Source organism: Leptodactylus fuscus, chromosome 1 (assembly GCF_031893055.1).
Source record: "Leptodactylus fuscus isolate aLepFus1 chromosome 1, aLepFus1.hap2, whole genome shotgun sequence".
In the NCBI taxonomy this organism is placed as follows: Eukaryota; Metazoa; Chordata; class Amphibia; order Anura; family Leptodactylidae; genus Leptodactylus; species Leptodactylus fuscus.
This window is the reverse complement of record NC_134265.1, coordinates 50,274,776-50,300,913: the sequence shown is the minus strand read 5'-3', so window position 1 is coordinate 50,300,913 and position 26,138 is coordinate 50,274,776. Positions and strand designations below refer to the sequence as shown.

At 43.5% G+C, this 26,138-nt stretch overlaps 1 protein-coding gene across 1 annotated transcript; it reads left to right on the top strand.

Moving 5' to 3' along the window:
* The first annotated feature begins 1,255 nt into the window (after positions 1 to 1,255).
* On the top strand, positions 1,256 to 25,392 carry TENT2 (terminal nucleotidyltransferase 2). The gene is made up of 14 exons (XM_075270013.1): positions 1,256 to 1,566; positions 4,321 to 4,446; positions 9,725 to 9,968; positions 10,720 to 10,834; positions 10,915 to 11,006; positions 13,233 to 13,299; positions 14,090 to 14,156; positions 17,134 to 17,210; positions 19,035 to 19,163; positions 21,172 to 21,215; positions 21,555 to 21,691; positions 22,770 to 22,861; positions 23,145 to 23,224; positions 23,433 to 25,392. The coding sequence occupies exons 1-14, from the start codon at positions 1,418 to 1,420 to the stop codon at positions 23,508 to 23,510; spliced, it is 1,497 nt and encodes a 498-aa protein (XP_075126114.1). The 5' UTR covers positions 1,256 to 1,417; the 3' UTR covers positions 23,511 to 25,392.
* Positions 25,393 to 26,138: the final 746 nt, after the last annotated feature.

The following is a 26,138-nucleotide window of genomic DNA, read 5'->3' as shown; positions in this document are numbered from 1 at the left end:
TCAGTCCAACTGCAGTGATCCCTCATTTAAATAGTTATTATGTTTTACTACTTTTTTTCCTGTAATGCGATGTTCACACTAGTGTCTGCTGTCCGCCCAGGGGTTCCCATCCTAATCCCCAGAGAAGTTGGACAGGGGACGGCTTGCCGGTGGTCAGTTCTACAACCCATGCAGGACTTTGTGTCCATCCAAAAAACGGTTTCACCGCAGAGAGGCTACATATGGACACTGACGGTTCAAATGAATGGGTTTTAAAACTGACCGCCTATCCAATTTCTCTGAGGAATAGGACAGAAACCCCTGGGCAGACAGCAGATGCTAGTGTCAACTCCCCCTTACTGGAGCTATGTGAGAGCTTGTTTTATTGAAGGGCGAGCTGTAATTTTTAATGGTACCATTTCAGGTTGCATATGATTTCTGAATAATTTTCTATTTTTTCAATATCACAGATGTTGGGGCCATCACTTTTTGTGACTGCATATTGGGGGGCAGAAGGAGCAGCCCTCCGTATAGCTCACTGCTTAAATGCAATGGTTACTAATAAGTTCAGCATATGATGTGGTTAAATGGCTGGGATCGGTGCTGCAGACAGGCGTACGCCATATAACATACATATATGGCGCAGGCTCACCCCATGATCCCGTGTAATGTCGCCTCTTACAATGTGTTAGAACACACTGAGAAAATAATGGATTTATTAAAACTGGTTGAATAGAGAAGTAAAGGAAAGGGGTGTAGCTGGGGCAATGATGGCATATGTCAGGGGACAGCTTGTTATGGGGGTGCCCTTTTATTTAGATGAGGTGAGGGTCATTCTATCTCCAGCCATTCTGCAGAGTCTATTTGGAGTGACTGGTTGTTTGGGTGCAGGGGGCCCATAGCTTTCCTACAGCATAAGAAGATACCAGTATTATAGACAGCACATGATAAGTGGGGGCCCTATTGCATGTTTTGCATTGTATTGGGGCCAAGGACCTTCAGGTTACTCCTCTGACAGGTAGCTATGGGCATCTGCACCACTTTTGTATTGCACATATTCTGATAGAACTTCCCTGTACTCTAGGAGCAGGCCGGTCCTCATACAGCAGGGGGCGCTCCACACGCCCCATGAATGCACTGCACGCCTAACTCGGCCAGCAGGGGGCGTGTGACAGGTCCGCAGCAGCTGATTGACGGCCATTGGCCACGTGATCTGTTTTGGTTACCATGCCGGCCGCTCCTCCCTGACAGCCTGCTGCCGGCCTCCTGTGTTGTCGCCGCCCTCCCTCTCTCTTCCTGGTGGGCGCCATTTCTTCCGGAGCTTGTGTGGAAGTCGCGCTGTTAGTGACTCACTGACTCCCTGCCAGTGTTTCTCCCTCGCGGGCCGGTGGCGGCCTGGGAGAGCCCAGGCTAATGTGCGGCCCTAGCCGGGAGGAGTATGTTCCCTAACTCCCCCAGGGTGGGCCGCAGTCCGCACCCCTCCCGACCCATCATACAGCATCATCCCGGGGAGCTGTTCAATAAACTACCGCTGCCGGTACCCCCCGAGCTGCTGCAGGCCCGGCTCACCTACCACAAGAATGCCAAGTGAGTCACAGCCGGGGGCAGACAGGGGGCGCTGTGCTGGGGAGGAGGTGGCAGTGATTGGATGCTGACTGCACATGTGGGTGACAGCCGTGCTGTCATGTACAGTGCCTGGTCATACATGTGATGGCTGGGCTGGGGTTACAGTGACTGCACCTGCAGTATTGTGCTTGCTTCTTCCTGGAATGTATGGCCTTCTGTGAGGTGACATTGGAGGAGATCTGGTCACGTTGGTCTGGGCTTTGGTGGTGCCCTCCATCCGGTCACCGCTGACACCCCCTCCGCCCTGACATGTTATCACAGCAAGTACAGTAACAATATGTGCTGCTTCTCCTCCATACATAGCAGGTAGCTATAACATAGCCCTGGGTCTGCCTCTGTACCCTGTGAAGATTCGGTGGCGCCAGTAGTTTATTGGTGGGACACCTAGTACCCCTACAGATCAGCTATTGAGGACTAAGGATTGGCTGCTAAAATCTGTTCTTATACAAGCCCTTTAACCATCTGATTGTATTATTATTATTGGAAGTATGTGACCTGGACAACTTATTACCACATGTAAAGCCTCGTGCACATGACCGTGCTTTATATCCACAATTGTGGATAAGTCAGGGCCCATACACACACATGTAGTTTTTGCGGGTGTTTTCAGGCTGAAGTAAAGAAATGCAAAATATGGAGCCATTCCTATACCTGTACATACTTGCGGACAGGTCAATTCATTTTCAATGTATGGATCAGTCAAAACCACTGTGCTGTGCTTACTGACCTGTAGACTGTACATGGTGAAGTGCTTGTAGCCTTACACTCAATGTTCCCAGAGGCCAGTGCTGCGGGACCCTGGTTTGCAATTATTACCGAAGGGGGTGATATTCTCAGATACGCTTATGGTCAGTGCACACTGAGTTTTTTTGGTGCTGATTTTGACGCTGAATTCGCTTCAAAGTCAGCCTCCAAAAAAGCTTCCCAATAGAGTTGGGAGGCTTTTTTTAGAGGCTGATTTTGAGGCGGATTCAGCCTCAAAATCAGCACCAAAAAACTGTGTGCACTGACCCTTAACATTAGAATCAGTACGTCTGGGTCCTCCGATGGGCTGTCCTGGGCGGACATCCCTACACTCTTCTCTATTTTGATAGTAACACATCAAATTTAAAAGGGTTTTCCAGGACTTTTAAATTGACGACCTGTCCTTAACATAGGGGCCCAATACCTGGAGCAGTTGTTTGACGTGTCAGTGATTCTCTGTTTCTGCGTCTCAGGCCATGTGATGTCTTATTCACATGCCAATCTTTCCATCCTAAGGTTGGCTCATCAACCATTAGGTGTTGGAGACCCCCTACAAAAGAATCCCAGTTTAACCTGAAATCCCCCCCCCCCGACCGCACACGTTGCAGATTTTGCTGCATTTTTCTGAACCTAAGCCTGAAATGGCTACAAAACAAATGGGGAATATATAGGAAGTTCTTATACTTCTGCACAATCTACTCCTGACTTTGGCTTAAAAAAGTGCAACAAAAAAGAAGCTAATTATAATTTTGGAGAAGCTGAACGACAAGCAAAATAGCTTCAATTATGGCTGCCACACAGATAACCACCCATCTTTTCCTGGTTAATGAATGGGTATCTAACTTTCTAGGGAATGAATATGATGTATAAATGCAGAATATTGTAGCTGGATGTATTACACTGGTTTACTTTCCAGGACTGTGGTGTGACTTGTAGCCAATCCCTGGCCTTGGTTGTTATACCAGTATGTATGGTTCGTGAATCCCAACGCCAGTGATTGGCTGCTGCAGGGAGTATGATTGTTACCCTATGAATCTAAAATCACAAATGAAAAAATTATGGTAATGACAAAGAAAGATATTTTGTGTGTCTATGGTTACACGTAACAAGCATCCTGTGTACAATCCTGTGTAGACTGATCCTATAATCCCTTCTACTTCTTACTCACATGCAGGTAGTAGGTGACAGATAGGGAAGCATCAGGGCTCATTTGAAGTCTGTGGCCATGACAGTGCGGTGGGACAGATGTATTGAGGTTGGCATTTCACACGCCAGTCTTAATAAAGGCTCTGACTGGTACTGGGACTGCCCAGTGCTAGATTGGAACTGGTATAGATTTCTATTACAACTCACTCCAGAAAATATAAATATAATATATACTTCCCACCTCTGCACTCTGTACAATGTGGTCAGTAAGGGTTATGGCGAACAATGAGAGCAAGAAAGGCCTAAAGGGATTGCTGATATCTACTTAGGAACTGGATACACAAATCGGTAGAAAAACTTCCTTTTATTCCCTGTAAGTGGTTGTGTCCAGAGCAGTATATTCCTAGAATGTCTCCAATGTACTGCAGGAAGCAGACACATGTGGTTATCGGCGCCCTAGGACACTGTGTCCCAAGCATTGCAGATTCAGGGCACCCCTATCCAAAAAAAAAAAAAATCCTCAAGGCACCCCTACCAAATAATTAGTACTAAGAGACACAAAAAACATCCTAAGAATACAGGTAATATTTGTATGTGCTCATCCTCCAAACCAGAGCGTCGCAGCCCCCTGTTGGGCATCACTGCCCTAAGAGGTCATTAAAGAAAAGCCATAGTGTGACTGTATAACCCTTTAGCGGTGTGGTATGGATGTAACGTTCTGTGTGTTTGTCTAATGGTTGCGAATGATCACGTGAGTGACAAACTGCTGCTTTTCCTACATGATGTATGAGGAATATAACATGTTTAATACGTTGTCTCTTGTAGCCTCTCTAGGATGCTGATGGGTGGCAATGTCCTGGCGATGCCATCGGTGTCCTCACAGCCATGGTCCTTTGGGAATCGCAACCCCTTGGTTAATCCGGTCTCTCCACCTCAATTCCAGAGCAGGAAGTGAGTGCAATGAATTGTCTCCTATTTTATTTCTATGAACTGTTTTTTGGTTCTTTGTTTTTCTCTGTACAAACAAGTAGATTCTATGTCATCCAGGCAGTTAAGCATCTACCTGTCAGCACAAGCGCTCGAGCGTAGTGTTCATCCCATAATATAGCCAAATAACGGGTGTTGATTTAGGAAAGGGTATATCGGCTTGTTAAAATATATAGCCCATCAAACTTAGATGATTGGGGCCGCGGCACTTGGGTGAGTACTGTGGCCTTTCTATTCTTTACATTGGTCCAGATGCCATACTCTCTCAACACTGTACGTTTCTGGGTGGGGTGCCTGCCGAGAGTCAGCCCCCAACAATCTTTATCTTCATGGCCTATCGTTCAAAAAGGCCAGCACTTTCCAAAAGCCAGACAACCCTCTCTTATACGTAACATAACTGTAAACTTAGCTATAACCATAGGGACAGGGTTACTAGCTGAAGGCCGTAAAATGAAAGCCCTTTTTTCATTGTTCATAAGAATAGATGTGTCCATGAGGGCTGCAATTCTCTTCACTTTCCAGATTGCAGTTAATGAAGGCGATGTCTTCCTATCCGTATCCTGCCATAGACTTTTATTAATACATTTTGGTTTTCCAGTTTATCTGTGAAATATGTTGGCTGTCTGTGATTTCTGACTAAATTGGCCAGAAAAATTAAAAATATATGTCAAGAACTTTAACGGGGGCTATCCACAGGATAGGTTATCAGTATGTGAGCAGCGAGGGTCTGAAACCTGGACCCCACACAGATCAGCTGTACCGGCAGCCTCTGTTAAAAGTGGCCAGTTCTTGTTGCAGACGGGTCCGCTATGAGATGTTATTTGTGGGACCTGTGATAAGAGCAGTTCTCCAGTAATGTGAAGGCGATGTTCGGCAGAATGGGTGCTATGAGCCTTATTCGCCTCATTTCTGACCTGCCGTTCTGATGATGTCCCACTGGTCTTAACTTCGTGGTCCCATCTTGACACAGGAGATGCCTGTCAGACTGTAGCGGGGGTCCTTGTCATGCAATGGTTTGGCTGAGTATGAATTTCCAGGCACTTCTTATGTATCAAGACTGGATCAGGAAGAGACTAATGTGACCCTATGCAGCAGCGGGGTATTGGGAAGTGTTAACCCATTCTGCCTCCACCCAGGCAACCCCTTTTTGTGGATGGCTTATCCTTTGAATAGATATAGATGAGTGCCGCCAATCTGCTAAACAAAGGTAACTATCACTGCAGTGTTATCCATGCAAGTGTGAACAGAGCTGAGCAAAGAGCAGGCCATCATTGTTAAATCCCGGAGAATGTTTGGTGCTGGATATCAGCCGTCCTCACTGATGACTTTTGGGGTGAACTGCCTTAGCAAGTCATCTGAGCTTCTGTTTTTTATTATAATATCTGTTTCCTACGCTCAGTCGGATTCATATAGTGTCTATATGGTGTGGGTTTTTTTTTTCCCTACTTTGTTCATGTGACTATATGTCAGTTTAGTTAGACTCTAAAGGCCAATTTAAAGGCCATCCCCTGCATGCATTACCACTTACATTTTATAGTATGAATTGTTGAGCCCTTTATTTTGTGCATTTTTTTCATGCGCTGACTCTCACTTGTAATCCTGGTTTTAGTGTATTTTTCACTCTAAACAAGCGGCATACGGAGCGTCTCATGTGTAACACCTGGATGATAAGTGTCCTCGGAGTATGCAGTTGTGAGACACATCGGGGTCTCCACGGGGCTGTTACAGCTGCTTGTTAAATCAAAATAGCTTTTAGAAAAAAAAAAAAAATGCTGCCTGATGTAACAGGGTATGGCGGTGTGTTTTTCATCTATATCTTAGCACTTTTAGGGCAGTGTATACACCGCGTATTTGTTTAGCTAGGAACACTGGCAAATCTTTAGTGATTTTTGCACACAGTAAAAAGCAGATTTTGCTGCAGGTTTCAGCCAGGTTGATTTTAAAGGCGTCTTCCAGAGATTGTTTCAGCACGTACTCTCTTTGTCATTCTATTTTCATCAAACATAATTTCCAGCTAGGTTTCCTAGATCACCCCTTTAATTTCTGAAATACACTGCACCCTAAAATGTGCACATATGCCAGGGGTAATGTATGCTGTAACCTCTACTGCGTGGCTGGTTCACCCCTAGAAGGAAGAAAGTCATCAGTTTTTCAGAAGCCTCACAGACTATAGGGTGCAGTAGTTTGGAGATATCTATATGGGAGAGTCTTCTAGTCCTGCTGTGTGACCTGTGCAGAGGTAATAGTGCAGGGAGGGGCGGTATATGAGCTGTCAGTATAATGGTGTCAGTATTAGGATTCGTGCCCTATGTGAAAATGAATGTGAAGTCACGAGCCCTAAAATGATTGCTGCTTACTCTCAAAGCAGCTGATCTCTGTGGTCCCAGTTATTGGATCCCCACCATGTTGATGACCTATCATGTTCATCAATGATTAAAGGGGTTGTCCAGGTCCTGAAGGTTACTGATACTGATGAACTATCCACATCCGGTCCCCATCCCGGTCAGGTGTTTTCCACAGCTGGAAGCCGTATACTCAGTATAGAGATGATAGCAGCCCAGTACCTATCAAAGTGAATAGGAGCGAGGCTACAGTTCCAGATGCCACCGCTACACTGTACTGACCAGAAGCTGTATACAGTGTAAGGAGCGCCATAGACTGTAGTGGTGGTGTCTGGAACTGCAGCCTCACTCACATTCACGTGCATATACTTACTGTAGTATAGGGACTCTAGTGGCTGAATCATCTGATCTGGACTTGATCCAGGTGTCGGACCCAATTGATCTGATACTGAGGACCTATTCTGTGACAAGGTTATTAGTTATCGGTTACTTTCAGATCCTGAAAACCCTTTCAACTCCCAGAAAATTTTCTTCTCATTATTGGACTGAGTGTAAATTTACAGTGGCACTTCCTATAGGTTTTTTTTCCTTCTGAATTTTATATACTTTCTCCCAGGAAGCTTTATAATAATAAGTTTTATTTATATAGTGCCAACATATTCTGCAGCACTGTACAATTTGTAGGGTTCAAATACAGACAGAAAGATACATTACAAAGAAAGTAATTTCACACAATGGGACTGAGGGCCCTGCTCGCAACAGCTTACAATCTATGAGTTAGAGGGGTCGGCATTGCTTATACAGTGGTCAGACAATTTTGTAATAGAGGTGACTGTCATTACACAAACATAAAACTTTGAGTCGTCACCAGTCGTGTCCTTTAACATGGTTATGGTGCTTGGACCTATAAAGTTAACCTGAAATGGCATCATATCATGTGGGAGCCGGGGACGGAGGAGGATTAAATTTTGGGGATTCTAATTATAGTACGGAAGGGATTGGGATAGGCTTGTCTGAAAAGATGCGTCTTTAGTTTGCGTTTGAAACGGTAGAAATTGGGAGTTAATCTGATTGTCCGGGGTAGAGCATTCCACAGAAGTGGTGCAACTCGGGAGAAGTCTTGTATACGAGCGTGGGAGGTTCTGATAATAGAGGATGTAAGTGTTAGGTCATTGAGTAAATGGAGAGCACGGGTTGGGCGGTAGACAGAGATGAGGGAGGAAATGTAGGGAGGTGCAGCATTATGGAGAGCCTTGTGGATGAGAGTGATAACTTTATATTTTCTGCTATAATGAATAGGCAGCCAATGTAACGACTGGCACAGACCAGAGGCATCGCTGTAGCGTCTAGCCTGATAGATGAGCCTGGCCGCTGCATTCAGAATAGATTGTAGAGGGGAGAGTTTAGTGAGGGGAAGACCGATTAGTAAGGAGTTACAGTAGTCAAGGCGAGAATGAATCAGAGAGACAATAAGTGTCTTTAATGTATTTCTGGTAAGGAAAGGGCGTATTCTGGAGATGTTTTTGAGGTGGAGGTGACATGAACATGCGAGTGATTCAATATGAGGGGTGAAGGAAAGGTCTGAGTCAAACATAACCCCGAGGCAAGGGAAAGAAACAGAGCCTGCAAATGATACACTGAAAGTGCGGTCTGAGAGATAAGAGGAGAATGAAGAGATCAGTGTTGTTGAGGCCGACTGAGCGGAGCATAGTGAGGAGGAATTGATGGTCAACAGCGTCAAAAGCTGCAGAGAGGTCCAGAAGAATTAGGAGAAGTCACCATTGGATTTAGCCAATAGGAGATCATTGGAGACTTTTGTGAGAGCCGTTTCAGTAGAGTGCAGAGCGCGGAAACCAGATTGTTAGGGGTCAAGCAGAGAGATAGCGGATTAAACGAGAATAGACCAGTTCCAAGAGTTTAGAGATGAATGGAAGTTTGAGACGGGTCGATAGTTAGCAGCACATGATGGGTCCAGGGAGGGTTTTTTCAGTAGCGGGGTTATAACAGCATGCTTGAAGGAGGATGGGAAAATTCCAGAAGAGAGAGAGAGAGGTTAAATATTTTAGTAAGGTAAGTTGTGACAGCAGGCGACAGAGATTGGAGAAGGTGCGAGGGGAAGGGGTCACTACTGCAGGTTGTAGGGCGAGATGAAGAAAGTAGCTGGGAGACTTCCTCTTCTGTAACAGGTTCAAAAGATGAGAATGGACAGTCTGAAGTGCGGTTGGTGAGGGGATCAGTACTATGGTAGGTGTGGGAATCTGTGCCACCTGGGGCTTGGGCAGTTATTTCCTGACTGATCTTACCAATTTTCCTTGTAAGACTTCAAACACCAGCTGGATCTCAGCTAGGAGAACCAGTACCCCTTGGGTAGCATTAAGCTTGTTATGCAGTACTTATCCATATTCAGTAATAAGTCATAGTCCTCCATATATTGTGTGCTGCCCAGACCGATGATCTGCATGGTACATACTGAAAGTTCAGGGTCTCTGCTATGTCTGTATAATATGGGTTCACTTACTTTCTAGATTACAGTACTCCATGTAAGTAAGATGAGGGGGGATGAAAGATGACTGATCTAAGCCTAGCAATGTAGTCAATCATCTCTTATGTTCGGTGTCAAGATGTGCACAGTGAATTTGGGTTCTTTTTTGCCCAGATTACCATTTTTACTTAGACACTTTCTTCACATTGAATACCTGTTACGGTAAGCTTCCGCCACCCTTTGCTTCCTCACATTTATTACGTATATAAGTGGTGCCCTTCACGCTGACTGTCCATGATACACATGATATAGACTCTGTTCTAGGTTCACCTTTAAGTTCCTGTCATCTGGTGGTGGTTTGAGCTGTGATAGAAAGATGCATGTTGTGTTTTTCTTTTCTTTTTGCTTTTTCTTCAAGGAGGAGAAGTGATGAGGGGAATAATCAATATGATCTGAAGAGGCAGAGGTTTCAGTCTCCTCCACAGCCGCCTTCTGTCATTCACCAGCCCGTGCCTTTAAGTAATGACCTCTATTTCTCCTATGATGGGACGCCGATGCGTCAGGCCACTCGGAACCCAGATGTAAATGGTCGAGACCCATCTTCAGGTGACAATTGGCTATTTGATGACGTAGAAACCACTTTGCCTGCTGCTAATGACAAGGTAAAACTGGGAACAGAACTTTTGGTTCTCATAGTAATTTTAGGGTCACTTAATATTTGCTTAAGATAATATCGCTTGATGCTAGAAATGTCACAGACCTTATGGCGTCTTGGACTCAAAACTGACATTTGTACAGTGTTTTACATTTTCTCCATACACATGGGGCATCACTAGGCTGTACATGGTATATCATGTATGGTGACTAGGACAAAATAAAGAAAAATGCACAAAAAAAAATACCTGTAGCGAATGTGTGGTTAAGGCTTGAGTTCACACTGAGTTAGATTTCTATTGGGAGGTTGATTTTTGAGGTGGATTCCTGACCAAATTCCTGATCAAAAAACTCGGCCTAAATCTTTCCAGATTCCTGAACATTTGAATGAGGTTTTGGACTCCTTCATCCACGTAAACGTGAAAAATGCGTGTGATGGCTAATAGTAACATAATTAAAATGGACAATACCAAATGCACTGGATTTGAGGTGCATGTGTATTAATACAGCACTATTCTCGCCAATTGCCTTCTCCAATTTGTCTGCTGCCATATATACCATTAATAATCAATATGGGTCACTGATATGAACCAAAAAAAAAAAAAAAAAGGTCTCCTTTAGTGTCAGGAACCAATATGGGTGCTTTCACTGTACAGTATATGTTGAGTCCAGGACCCCAGCAAGGCACGAGTACTAACCACTGGACCACTGTGCCGTCCCACCTATGATAACCCAGTCCTTCTGATTTCTCCTGCACAGCTGAGTCAGCAGATTCTGGATTTGTTTCAGGCTTGCCAACAGCAAATCTCTGACTTGAAGAAGAAAGACATTTGTCGAGCAGAACTCCAGAGGGAAATTCAGCAAATATTTCCCCGTACGTATCTCAGTGTAGATTTTCATGTAGTTTAGTCCATTTTCGTGCTTGTATTCTAACTACTTCTTGTATCTTTATAGAGAGCAGACTATACCTGGTTGGCTCATCTCTTAACGGGTTTGGCACAAGAAGCAGTGATGCAGATTTGTGTTTAGTTCTAAAAGATGAGCCGGTGAGTCCCATATTGGTAATCCAAGATGGCTGCCTCTGTCCCGGGTATTACATGTTTGGGTGGGCATGGATACAAACATCACTAGCTTTAAAGCAATTCCTGAAAGCAAGGTTTGGGTATAGACAGGATGATTAGATACCGCTGTTAATACACCTAATGTGAGTATAGCCCACATTCGTCATACCTTGTTGAGTGCTAGTAGCGCCCCCTAGCCTCGTCACTGTTTTCATTGCCCACTGTCCGTTTCTTAGCAGCACCCATATAAGCTGTAATTGCAACCCAAGGCTACAATGAAACTGACAACATGGCATGTAAACGGTCACCACACACAGACTGTAAACCTCTACAAAAAGCTGATTGGAAGAGGACAACTCCTTTAATACCCTGGCTAATGTACGTTTGTGTGTTGGCTTTGCCACGTCATGTAGCTCCTCATACCCCACTCTTTAGCTATACCCTGGAACAAGCAAAGAGTATGAAGCCATCCACTATAGAGTAGAAAATGGATAGACTATCTTTCGAAATAGAAAGGAACAAAAGCAAGTTAAGGAAGTATTACTTCTCCAAGAATTCCAGTTTCACATTGTAAGCAAATTTACTTCCGCTGTGTAATATTTCTGGCAAGAAATATAAAATTCTGACAACTGACTGATATGCGTCTTTTTAAACCTCAAAATCGATGAAGTCTTCCTTAGTATTTTACCTTTGCAGAGTCTGATGAATAGAAGTGCGGCTGCAAAGACGACTTACATTACTAACAAGCAAAAAGTAGAAAGGCAGTGTACGCCTTCTGCAGCAATATTTTTATTACTCTAATGCAAATACAATATGTAATAGTTATGCAAAGAATCTCGATTAAAAAATATATATATATCCTACTGGTTTTTTTTTGTGTACAACTCCTATTTAGACCTTTTGTGTCTGCACGGTAACAAAATACGGACAAATCCTCTTTAGTCTGATCCCGCTGTTACAGGCTGTACATTTGTCTCCCACGTCTTACACGCTTATTAGGTGTATGTGATCTAGAGCCGCCTTGTATTTTAAAGGAATGTTCCAACTATTTTTTGTAGTATTTCATAGTGCTGCTAATGGAGTGATGAACATTAGGGGGAAAAACATTATTCCTCCCGGGAAAATCCAGTATGCTTAAAGGGGCTCTATCATTAGAATTTGGTCATTTGAGATATTCGTATGCCTGAACAGCCCTTAAAAAGGCTATTTGGGTGCTTCTAATCCTTATTTAGAAGACCCCCCCCCCTTTTATTACATATCGGTAAAATCGATATGTAAACGAGCCCCTCAGTGCACACTGGGCATTCCCCTAAGCCTCCATGCACCCCCAGCGTCATACCTTGCTACCGCCCACCTCTCTTGCTTGTGCTCTAGTTAGTCCTCCTCCTCCCTGCTAGTACCGCCTCCAGTGTCTGTCTTCTAGAGTGTAGGGAATTGAAATCTTGGGCGTGTGCAGCAGTGCTCCCTTCAAAGCACTATTGCACATGGTTGCGCGCCATTTTCTTGTAGAGAACTGCACGACCGTACTGCGCACTGTACTGCAGCACGGTATGAAGCTGGTGGTGCATGGAGGCTTAGGGGATCGCCCAGGGTGCACGGAGGGGCTCATTTACATGTGGTTACATTGGTTTACCGATATGTTATAAAAACGGGGAGGTCTTTGAAAAATGAGTAACTTTTTAAAGGCTATTAAGGCATATAAATATCTCAAATGGTCAAATTCTAATGAGCTTCTTTTAAGTTGGGTTTTTTTTTTTCTTCTTCCCCTGGGCTCAGCTGGTGACCTACTCTTTGGCATAAGTCATCAATTGCAGATCAGTGTGGGTCAAACCCTCTAGCACCCTTGTGTATTAGATCTTAGATGGGGTAGCAGTGCTCCGTAAGTGCTGATTCTACTTTACAGGCCATGTGATGTCATTAGCAGCTAAGTCCCGTGAATGGGGCTGAGCTGCGATACATTTTCCAGCTGTTTTACTTGGTAAGGCATTGTGCTTGGTTGTGCATGTACAGACTGTAGTGCTCTTATGATCTTCTGGTGTCTTCAAACAGCTATTTGTGGGGGGTTCGGGTGTCCAACTCCTAACAGTCTTCATCTGATACCTCATAAATCGATGAGACTGGAAAACCCATTTATCATATAGAAGTATGTTGTGCTGTAAACATTCTCAGTATGTTCATAGAAATCAGATTTTTTTTTCTCCTCCAATGCAGATGAATCAGCAAACAGAAGCCAGGCATATTCTCAGCTTACTCCAAAAACACTTCTACACTAGACTTGGTAAGTGATTGCCTTTTACATAAGCTTAGAGCCCCAAGTTTATTATGTGTAAAAGGCGTAGAGTGTAATTGAGACTGAACTTTATTTTCTGTCCGGTGTTAAACTTGGATAATAAAACTGGAAATATACGTAATAAAGGTGTTGGCCATCCATTACCTTATCTGACCTCCCTGTAAACTTGGCGCTCAGGCATTATGGTATGGCCTGGAATTTTTTTATTTTTTTTATAACATATACAGAGTAGGTGATAAATGTATAATCCCTAGCGATCCAACAATCGTGTGGAAAGGAGTCCCTCTGTAAGAGGTGAACAGATCGGGACCCAAACAGAGAGTCGCCAGCCAGACGGACAGATAAGTATGTAGCATTTGTTATTTTAAACCCCCATGCCATAAAAATAACTGGAGCACCCCTTTGTTTTATTGGTAATGCTCGCATGCTCCATTCAGCTCCATAAAGGTGAGAGAGCGCTGTACTTGGCTATCTCTGTCCGTCATATAAAAGTGAATGTAGCATTGGATACACATGGGCACTACTGTTGCACTCACAAAGGGGAAACTGTGGGGGTCCCAGGGGTCAGACACCCCATTGATCATAAATTTATCACCTATTCTGTAGATAATAGACTGACCTGGAGATTGACTCCAAAAGGCAAGCTCTTCTCCCTACAACTTGTCTCCTTGTAAAATGCTTTCCTGTTACTTGCTAGAAAACACAGATACGGTACCAAGAAATGTTTATTTCTTCGTTTTATTTTTTCTCACCATGTTAATACTTTTTTTCCCCTCAGGATATATTGAGAGACCTCAACTAATCAGAGCAAAAGTGCCAATTGTAAAATTCAGGGACAAAGTCAGGTAAGTTGCTTCTTTTTCTGTGTAAAGGCCACCAGTATTATTTGTTTCTTTAAAAGTAAACCCTGAGGCCTCACGTTGTGGAAACGCAGCTTTTTTTTTTGTTGTTGTTGTAGATTTTGCTGTGGATTTTTAAGCCAAAGCCAAGATTGGCTACAAAAGGAATGGTAAATATATAGGAAGCTCTTACACTCCTACCTTCTCAATCCACTCCTGGTTTTGGATAAAACACAACCCCCCCCCCCCCCAGCAAACTCTACTTCAAAAATAGCTGTGTTTTTGCAAAGTGGGGTCTCAGCCTTAAAGAAGAATATTTCACCATCTCCACCAACTCCAGTTCTTGCCATCTATTAATAGGTGGCGCTCCGGACACAATTTAGATTTTTTTTTTTCTCTAGCCCTCACCATTTCAGAGCAATAATCGCAGTTAGTTTTGCAGCCTGATCTGCTATTTACAGTATGATGCGTCAGGCAGGAGCAGGCCCCATATCTCAGAGCTCCAATCTGCGGCAGTGGGGTCAGAGCTTGGGATCACACCCTTGTCTGTTCCTGTCTGACACCGCCCTCCTGACAGTACAGAGCTTAAAGAGGACCTTTCACCACTTTTGGGCACATGCAGTGTTATATACTGCCAGAAAGCCGACAGTGCGCTGAATTCAGCGCACTGTCGGCTTTCCAGATTTGTGCCCGCTGTAAAGAGCTTACGGTGCCGGTACCGTAGTGCTCTATGGTCAGAAGGGCGTTTCTGACAGTTAGCCAGGAACGTCCTTCTGCCTCGCGGCGCCAATCACGCTGTGCTGTGGAGCGGGGAGGAACTCCCCCTCCTTCCCTGATAATACTTGTCTATGGACGAGCTGTGTGAGCAGAGGGAGGGGGCGTTCCTCCCCGCTCCACAGCACAGCGCGATAGGCGCCGCGAGGCAGAAGGACGTTCCTGGCTAACTGTCAGAAACGCCCTTCTGACCATAGAGCACTACGGTACCGGCACCGTAAGCTCTTTACACTGGGCACAGATCGGGAAAGCCGACAGTGCGCTGAATTCAGCGCACTGTCAGCTTTCCAGCAGTATATAACACTGCATGTGCCCAAAAGTGGTGAAAGGTCCTCTTTAAATAGTATATCAGGCAAAACTAACAGCATTGATTGCTTGGGAATGGTGGGAGCTAAATGATCAGTATACAGCACTTAATAAATGATGCGGAGGTGGTGAAAGATCCTCATTAAAGAAGTATATTGCCTTCATAAGGATTTATGGCGTATCACTCTCTCAAGGTGCATGGGACTGTATCCTAGTTTCCTGGACGCTAAGTCTGGAACTCTTAAGGTGGACCTATCATTTTTACAATTAAAAAATTAAAGAGGATCTATCATTAGATTTTAGGGTTTTGAAATAAAGATGTGCTGCTAGTCATTTTTAAAAAGACCCCCCCGGTTTTTGTTAATTACCTTTGAAATGGATATGCAAATCAGTCTCTCCGTGCACGTTGGGCATTTCATGCACCCTTTTGCTTGTGCTGCAAAACCCCTCCTTCTTCACTGCCTCCAGCGTTGTCCTTCCTGGCGGTTTCTATTGAAATTTTGCGCCTGCGCAGTAGTGCTCCAAAGGGACGGACAAGTGCCACTGTGCACGCTCCAGCGCCAGCTCACAATGTTCTCTACAGGAAAATGGCGCTGGAGTGTGCACAGTAGCACTCCGGAGCAAAATGCAAAATTTCAATAGAAACCGCCGGAAGGACAACACTGAAGGTGGTGAATAAGGAGGAGGAAGAGTCTTGCAGCACAAGCAAGAGGGTGCACGGAATGCCCACTGTGCATGGAGAGACTGATTTGCATATCCATTTCACAGGTAATTAACAAAAATAAAAAGGGGGGGGGGGTCTTTTTAAAAATGACTAGCAGCACCTGAATAACCTTTTTAAAGGCTATTCAGGCATATCTTTATCTCAAAACCCTAAAATCTAATGATAGATCCTCATTAAGAAATTTGTTTTAGCAATCAAGGTGGGGTCTTGTTCCAGATTCGTCACTATATGTCATAGGTTTGTAAAAATTATGGGTTCCTTTTAACTATCACAGTGGCATCTTCATTTTGGAGACAAGTAGATGGGCTGTTATCAGTTAATGTACTGGAAGGAAAATTTTGAGAGTCCCACTTTTAGACCCCTCCAGTGTGTACCAAGTCCTTTTGCATTGACATCACATACATCATTCACGTAACTACTGCATCCAGTCACTGGCGTACAGCAGCAATACTTACAGATGCAGATGCAGCAGAAATCTGAATAATGTACATGTCATAGCTGTAAGAACCAGCAGAGCAATGGCATTGAGGAATCTAACCTGTGAGCATAGGGGGGTTTTAACCTTGTTTTCTGATTTTTGGCCAGTCCTTTTACATAATCTTAAGTAAAGCAATACCCTAATACATTTAATCTGCCCTACTACCCATATATCCTCTGCTCATACAGGAAGTGATTCGGCTAAATGCTCGGCGTGTGCAATTCTAATCCCATCAGATGCTTCTTAGTAGCAGTCAGCAAACACTTACAACATTACAGTCGATCTGCTGGCATGGGTCACCTAAAAGCACTGTAATGGTCATTATACGAATCACAGAAAAGATAATCTATCCCCTAAAGCCTTATCAATGCCCCCTGTTTTGTTGGGCCTGTGTATTGGGTGTGCTTAGGTGAGCTGCCGGATTTGTGTTCCTTTGTTCAGAAATCTATAGATGGTCTTTGTGTTTTAGATAAATCCAAGCATAGTCAGTCAGTCAGTTCCACTTCTGCTTGTCCCCCCCCCCATGTTTCTTTATAGTTATATAGTGACAGAGTGGGATGTATTTTTGCACGTCTTGTGTTAACCTGCTTTGTGCAGATTGCTTCAGCCTCCACTGAATCAGTATGTGATTTCTTAGATGGTGTGTTACTTGTATTGTTCCTGAATATTGTCACCCAGCACCTCTGTTTCTCTTCTGTTAGTGGTGTGGAGTTTGACTTGAATGTAAACAATGTCGTGGGAATCAGAAATACATTCCTTCTAAGAACCTATGCACACAGTAAGTTCTTTATCTGTATTTCTCAGATAGCATAGCATTATGTAGAAAGTTAAAGCCGGCCTTACACATTAGAATCACATCAGCCAAACTCGCCAATTTTAGTGGGATAAGTGACCCCTAATGTGTATGGGACCATTTGTTTTTGTTTTTTTTCCCTAATGGCAGATGTCAGGGCCCAAAAGGCCCAGGCAGTTGGATTTCAGACTGCCTGACTGTTTTGCTCCTAGCCCTCAGTCACATCAGCATTTGGATTTTGTCCGGGAAGTCTGCATGGGGACCCCCTTCCCCAAACGGAGTACCAAACACAATTGCAAGCACTGGTGTAGTAAAAGCACACGGACCCCATAGATTATAATGGGGTCCGTGTGCTTGCCGCGAGATCTCCGCAGGAATCTACAGCCAGCACACGGACCCCATTATAGTCTATGGGGTCTGTGTGCTTTTGCAGCACTTGCAATTGTGTTTGTATTCTGTTTGGGGTCCCCATGCGGATTCCCCTGGACGAAATCCAAACCCTGTTGTGAACAAGGGCTTAGGTCTTAATTCGCTGTCAGAAGCGTTTGGCAGTGACTTCCTCCCATCACCCAATTCAGAACGCATGCATCCTTGGAAGAGCTGAGCTAGCATGTGTGCCGAATCTATCTAAAGCATATGGCCAGCTGCCTACTGTACAGTTTTTCATAGAGGAAGGTTCTCTATTAGAGATGAGCGAGTAGTATCCGATCGTATACCTCCCCTGCATAGTTATTGGTGTACTTGGTGGAATACCAGGCGGTAAACGCGGGAAAAATTCGATTCCCCTCCCACCTTCCCTGGCAACTTTTTTTTTTCCCCACTATTAACAATGCAGGGGGAGGTAATCGATCAAATACTACTCTCTCATCTCTACTCTCCATTGCTTAGTGAAGTATATTATACTATGGAGAATAGCAGATTTTTTTTATTTTTTTTAAAGTCCACATTGGACCTATTGTGATGACTTTAACATTTATCTCAAACCTCAATGTAGTCTTGCACCAGACATCTACTATTGTAATAGGGGGACATTCTGTTCTATTCTCAGCAGAGATCAATAACGATTTCTGTACTGAAGAGGGAACATTGAGTGCACATATCATCATGTAGAGAAAGATTAGGTTTAAAGGGGTTGTGCCACTATGAACTCTTATCCCCTATGCACAGCACAGGGTATAAGTGTCCGATTGCTGAGGGCCTGATCGCCAGGTCCCCAGTGATAAGGAAAACGGGTGCTCGAAAGTCCCCCTAAGGCCTTCTTGTGACTTCTAGTGTGCTCACATGACTGGGGCTCCATTCACTTCTAACGGCCTGTGGACATTGCTAGAGTCCTGGTAGTCCCATAGCTGTGAATGGAGCGATTGGTCGCCTTTCCCCCTGTCCTATATTGGCAAAACCCCCACCTCTCCTAATATGTCCGTTATAGTAAATAATTATGTTCCCCGTAATATAACCATTCTGGAGGAGTTTTCTGATAAATGTTTGGGTCTTCCCTCTTATTCCTCCTGAATATTTACAAATCCGTTGACAGCTGGGATCGACATTCCCCTTGTCAGAGTGGTGTGACCCCATCATAGACTGCAAGCACCTATTGGGCGGTTCAAGACACTGTAAAGACCCCTCCCCATTCCAAGCTGATAACACCTAGTTGTCAATTTGTTTAATGCTTCAGAATAATTATTTTGCGGAGAATTGACGTATTTACAGTAGAGACAAACCTTGGCAATCATAGTAGACTTTTTGTATGTGTTATGTCACCACTAATCCTTGCACGTGTGGTTTTTTTGTTTTTTTTTCCCCCCACCACAGTAGAGAGCCGAATTCGACCATTAGTGCTGGTTGTTAAGCGATGGGCCAGTCACCATGGTATAAATGATGCCAGCCGAGGAACCTTAAGCAGCTATAGTCTCGTTTTAATGGTTTTGCACTATTTACAAAGTAAGTTAAGAGCTGCATGTGACTGTGTACATTGTGCAGAAATGTTCTGATATATAGAAGATCAGCACAAGGGCAGAAACTGGGAAGCGAAGAGTGTGCGGGGTCTTGTGGGGGCTGAGTGTTATGCAGAGTTCCTTTTTTCCCTGTGGGCCTGACTGTTACTCACAGCTGTTCACTGACTCTGCACTTGTACAGTCATCATTAGTGAAGAAAAGCTCCGCTTGCATGATTAGCCATACAAAGAGTGTGCAAGAGAATAGGGAGTGGGCTAGAGTGTGGGGGAAGAAATCTCAGCAGAGACCTGAGCTGCCTTGCCGAGTTCTGTGTGAGCCCACTGCGATGCAAGCTCATCATCTGCAGCTCACTGGACTAATAGGACTGAGCACAAAGCTCTATATACAGCCAGCACTTTACCATCTGAAACTGTGGCTGCATTCACATCTGTGTAGTCTTGCTTATTCTTTTCATCTGAGGGTAGCAGTGACACCTTCTATACACCAAAAAGACACAGTAAATACAGGTTTTGTTGGTCATATATTGTGTAAAGGATGAAATCTAGGACAAAATTTGCCAGTTATGCTTGGTTCATATCTTCGTTGGTATTCCGTCCAGGGAAGTCCACATGGGACCCCCCCCCCCTCCCCTCGAACAGAATTTCAAACAGAACTGAAAACGGTGTGCTAGTGAAAGCACACGGACCCCATAGACTATAATGGGGTCCGTGTGCTTGCTCCGCTGACAGGAAAGTAGATTATGAAGTACTTTCCTGCTCGCATGATCCCTCCAGAGATCTGGTGGCAAGCACATGGACCCCACTATAGTCTATGGGGTCTGTGTGCTGTCACTGGCACTCCGCTTGCAGTTGCGTCCGGTATTCCGTTCGGGTGGGGGTCCTCATGTGGACTCCCTCAGACGGAGTACTAACGCAGATGTGAACGAGGCCTTAGACTTTACTTCTACCTTATGTCTTATGACCAGCGCTGTAAAACCAAATTGCCCCTACGCTGAAACACTTTATTGAAGGGATTGCTCTGGGGTTTGTTTGTTTTTTTTAAATTAACCTATTGACAAGGTAAGAGATAAAAAGAAAAACAGAGCAAATCCTTTGTTACATACTGAACAGGCATCCGTAGATTGGTGCAGAACCACCACACCAGAATTTATGTAAGATAAGTCAGTCCATTGTGACCACAAAAGTAAATGAATATAATGTGACAGCAGTAAACACTGCCACACCTGTGGCAATAGTTCTATTAGTGGTGGTTTTCTATATGCAACCAGACTGTACAACCAAGCATTGTGCAAACACATTTTCATGAAATAGTCACCTAGTCAGGTTTGATGTGTCAGTGGACGCTTGGAAGAATCCTCCACTTCAATCTTTGGCGGATGTTTTGCGACATGTTTCCTTTTTAGAGTGCTAACATGCTATCCCTGATGTAGCTGCAAGTATCCTACTCCCCGACATACACTATGCATGTGTATCTAAGCACATAATGCTTGTGTAGTCATCTTTACAAATAACCAGCGGGCGGTGCCTGTGACTAGGCGGGTGCTGATCCCTAATCTGTCAACTCTGAACAATTACAATAGGAATCTCCAGTTTCAGTAGAATCCACATACATTTCTCTTATGTGCAGCATTAGGCTGACCCTACACACTAGATAGCTGTCAGCCATTTCTCACTATCCCCCACCCCATATACCTTACACACTTGGCTGAGCATGCATGGTTTTTAATGGTGAAGAGGGGAGATAAGCTATGGTCAGATATCTGGCAGTGGTTATCTCCCTTTAGAGTAAAAGAATTGGGCAAACTGAACACCAAATGCCCGTTTCTTAGTCATTGGGCTAAAATTCAGGAGGACATCGCTAAAGTTGGCAGGTTCAGTCTATGTGTATTGGTGGATAGGTCATCAGGACAAAAAATGTATTTGGGACCAGAAAACCCCCTGTAAATAGTCACTTTTTTGCAATCGGATTATGAATATAATATGTTTGTTTTGTAGCGCTACCTGAACCAGTTCTTCCATCTCTACAGAAAAATTATCCAGTGAGTATTACTTGTGTGTTCATAAGAAACTCTGTCTTAAAGCTGTCTCTAGATCGGTTACAACTTTGTATAGTTTTTTTATGTAGCTATACCATATGTATACAGTAAGTTTTCATAAAAATACATTTGTTAAACTACATTGTGGAGTTGCTGAAAGATTCACATCTGTTCAGCTCTTCACTTGTAGTTGGCATACCAAATTATCCCAAAAGAACTGCATAAAAAATGTAAAATGACAGCTTCAGCTCTGCTACATCTTTACATGTTTATATAAGTATATATGTAATATAAAAAAATGTGCAAAAGTGAAATGTTACACATTGTATTTCTCATTGGCAGGAATGTTTTAACCCTGCTATGCAGTTGCACCTTGTCCATCATGCTCCTCGCAATATCCCTCGATATATGTCCAAAAATGGATCAAGCCTGGGCGACCTTCTTGTGGGATTCTTGAAATATTTTGCTATAGAGTTTGAGTAAGTGAAGTAAATGCAGTCAAGGTCCGCTATGAAATGCACTCTTATCGGCCAATGGGCAACTTGTCATTACATACAGGATTTCCAGTAGCAGCTCCTTTAATATATAACTTCACCTTTAAAGAGGACCTTTTTCCACTTCCAGCAAGTCCTCATCATTTAATATCTGCTGCTTCACTAATTCAGCTCTGACATTGGCTGCCTCTGATTGGAGCTCTGGATCACACCCCCTGCCTGACTCCGCCCTTCTGAGGTTACAGAGCTTACATAGCACATCAGGCACCAAAACTAACTGCCCTTGTAGCTCAGGAAGGGGGGGGAGGGAGAGAAAATTCCAACTGTACCAGAATTGGTGGAGCAGCAGCTATTAACAGGTACTAAGGAAGGTCCTCTTTAAAGCGGAACTAAATTTTTGTGAGTATTTGTCACTAATAAATTTTTGAATATACAAATTTTGTCTCCTTTCTGTGAAATCCTGCATCTTTCTTTCCCATGTATCTGTATTGAGCTGTTCCTCCTTCTCACTGAGTAACTGTGTATGGAGAATGGGCTTGGAGTATGGGCTGTGTAAAAAGCAGAGAAAATGAGTGCAGGGGAGGGTCATTGTAAACCATTCTATCTGGGGTGTTTATAAATCGTAGAATCTTCATTTTTTTTGTGTCCTTTGAAAGAGGAGATTCACTTCTTTCTTATGACACTATATTACTTCCACAGATATCACTGGTTGAAAAGTCAGTCGTGTTTGGAATGTGTATATGATGTATATTATGCAACTGCATATAAATATCCTAATCCTGGCTGTTTTCAAGCAGTGATATCTCTGGAAAAAAAATAAAAAATGTGTGTGTGTGTGTATATATATTAGTATAGCAGTGCTTTTATATGACATCATAGACAAGGAGACGAAGTGAAAGTGTCCGTGGAGTTCTAATCATTGTGCAGGTCTTTGTGATGTAGATTGTATTATATTCTCCCCCCCCCCCCCCCAGCACTTGGCTTGTGCCCATGTGAAGAATGAGGTGATCCTGAAGAAGACTCCTTCTAGCAGGCCCGTAGTAATGCTGTATTTCTCTCTTAGCTGGAAGAACAAGATCATTTCAGTTCGTGAAGGCAAAGCTATGCAGAGGACGGAAGGCTTTGAATGGAGGAATAAGTTTATCTGTGTGGAAGGTAAGGAATGGCTTCTGTCCACTTTCACAACCTTTATCAGAAATTCTTTTTAGATGACAAATAAAGCAATGGTCTCGAATTAAAAATGTCCCATCGTTTTCAGTCTACAACTCCATGCAGACCTATGCATTTCCGTGGTAACAGACACGCCCTGTCAATTACTAGGGAGGTACGGCTGAACATTCAGAGCCATCTGATGTCCAGCACATCGGACCCCATTGTTTCCAGCCTTGTCATAAGTGTATCGTGTGACAACATTGTAACCGTGTGTGTTTATTTCTAGAGCCATTTGACAGAACAAACACTGCTAGAGCTGTACATGAAAAACAGAAGTTTGACCTGATTCAAGAGGAATTCATGAAGGTAAGAATTCGTATCTGGATGGATATGTCTGTTTTTGTTTTTCCTTCTCAATGCCTTCTGATCCCTAATCGCCCCGACAGGTTCCCTTTAATTACAGTAATAAACCTGTCCTAATCACTGCCGCCTTCCACAACCTAAGGCAGATGAATACACGCAATCTATACTAATCTTTTATTTTTTATTTTTTTGTCCCCCCCCTTCCCTCTAGGCTTGGGTGAGGTTAAGAGACAACAGAGATCTCAATAGCGTGCTGCCTCTTCAAAGAATTTTCGGGAAACCAAACTGATGCGTCGTGTAGATGGACCTTTCAACAAAAACTTTACTTTTCTTCTGCAATATGCTTACACCTCAAGACTTTAATGACCTTTTTTAACCCTCAATATAAATTACTGTAAAAACAAAAAAAAACCTTTTAGAAAAAGTTACGTTTTTGTGTGCACAGTACGTTCCTTTTTTTATTCTATGTTTTGCTCTTGTATGTACCTGGGGGTGTTTGCCGATCCTTGATTTAATATATGTGCGAGAGTGAGGCCATTGCTATATTTTCTAGATTTGCACTACACACTGATCCAATGTTCTTCTAGCCTGCGCGTTCCGTGGCTTTCCTTTGGCAGTGGACTAAACGTCGATGTAAAGACTAAGTATAAGCTTGAATATGTTACCTCATTAGCTGCTGACTTTTAATTAACTGTTCCGGGGATTTATTTTTGAACCTTCCACTTTTTTTTTTCAATTTTAAAAACCTTAATCTTCATTTATTGAAGAGAAAAAAATGTATAAAATATTTTGCGGGAAGTTTTCTTATCCAGATGGACAGGTATGAGCTTATATATAGGTTGTATCAAATATAAGAGAGCTAAAGGGGTAAACTACACTGTAAAAATTGTAGAGTCTATAATACCGTGCCTACATCTTGTCAGAACTTACAATATATTGTCTTATGTGATTTTTTTTTTTTTCTCCTTCATCTTAGGGGTTATTGAAACTCGTATGTTCTCTACCTAGAGGGGCAAGTCCCTTCTCCTGACATGTTTAAGAAAGGAAAAGTTCTTGTCCCTTAAAGGGGTTTTGCCATAAACTGTATCCTTTCATGAAGGATAATTTGCTGCGTGGTGGGCGCCTGACCCGCCACCCATCCTAAGAATGGGGGTATTTCAATGCAGCCAAGGGAAAGGTGGCCAAACCCTTAATGGACGCAGAAGTTCCCTGCTCCCATTCACTTCAGAAGGAGTTCCAAAGTAGTACAGTACTTGGCTATCTTGAAGTGAATGGGATTGGGGGTGCGTATACGACCACAAAGGGTCCAGCTGATTTTCCTGCGTCCGCATTCACGACAGAGGGGGTCCGTGTGTTAAAACCTCCATGATCGGCAATTTATCCTTTATCCTGTAAGTACTGTTTGCGGTATAACGCTCTTATTTCTGTTCCTCCTAGAAATTTAACAGGGTGTTATCAATTGGGGGGGGGGGGGGGGGGGGGTTATCCCTGCATAGTCTGTCACTGCCCAGACAGCTGTCAGTAGCAGACTATCAGGATACACCCCTTTGACAAGAGGTAATGATAACACCCATTTGTCAATTTATCCATACATTTCCCAGAGGAATAACAGAGAAGCAGCATGATGTAAAGTTCACAGGAAAGCTGCTTTGGTATTATTTTTTGCACAATGTAAGTTTTTCCTAAAACAGACTTGTCAGAAGAAAGGACCGCTCCTCATAGGAGAGAAAACTCATGTTACTGAGAATAGTCATTCTTGGATGAAGCGTTATTCATTATCTCATAATCACCAGGAATAAACTATTTGTTAGCGGTCCTTCCAGTCCCTAAATAAGGCGCCCTATCCCCCCCCCCCCTCAATATGTAGTAGTAAGTTATTGCTGCTGAATAGTTTATTCCCTCCCTTTCTCCTCATGTATTTCCTCCTATAAGTGATGGAGAAATCATGTAAATGTTACTGCATTTCCTGAGGACACGTATCAGATTTTTGTAAGGACCTTCACATTGGGGGTGCGTATCCCTAGGCACTGTCCAGGCATTGTTTGCGTCGGACCAGTTTTGGCACGGACGGTGCTTTTGTCTATGACTTTTAATTTTGATGTTGCAGAGTTATGTAAAGTTGTTCTTTGTTTTCTTTTGTACATTGTCACTTGGAATAAAGTTTATGTAAAAACAGAAGACAAAGCATATTGTAATGTGACATTTTACTGCTGAATTTTACGGGTATGGGGTCACTAAACCACCCAGCATGTACAGTGAAACAAGGTTTTATGTACAGGGAAGAGATAGCACTGTGGTAAGAGGTAGCGACACTATGGACAATCTTCTGGTCATAAACCTTGTGTTCTAGCGTTCATGTGGACACTGTTTTGGCACTTACCACCTTCCTAGAGCTCAAGTACACCCCATCACGGCAATGGTGTTCTTTATGGCAGTGGCCAGTTTCAGCACAGAATTGTGTTCTTCCATACTGCAAGTTTCTTTTGAGGAACATCACAAAGCGTTTGATAGATTAACTTGATCTCCAAATTCCTATATCTGGGATGTGGTGAAAAAAAAGTCTGATCGCTGGGTCCACCATGCAGCTTACAGAGATACTATATTACATCAGAAGCGGGATAGCTGCTGCTATTGGGGCCACAACCTTCTTTTTTTTTTTTTTTTTTTTTTAGGGGCAGGTAATGACCCCTATTTACTTGCCCATCTCTGCTAAAGCCCAAGGTCGCCTCCACTTTAGCCCTTCAAGGGGCCCCCCCATCTCATATGACATCACTGACAAGCAGTATGAGATAGGACATAGGGGGCTTCTTGGAGGGTGGAGCAGGGATCAAGTAGTAGGGCCACGGGAAGAGGATTTGATTTGTCTCACGAGGTTCGCTCAGTGGTTTTGTTTGGACTGAGCACAGCAGAACCGAAA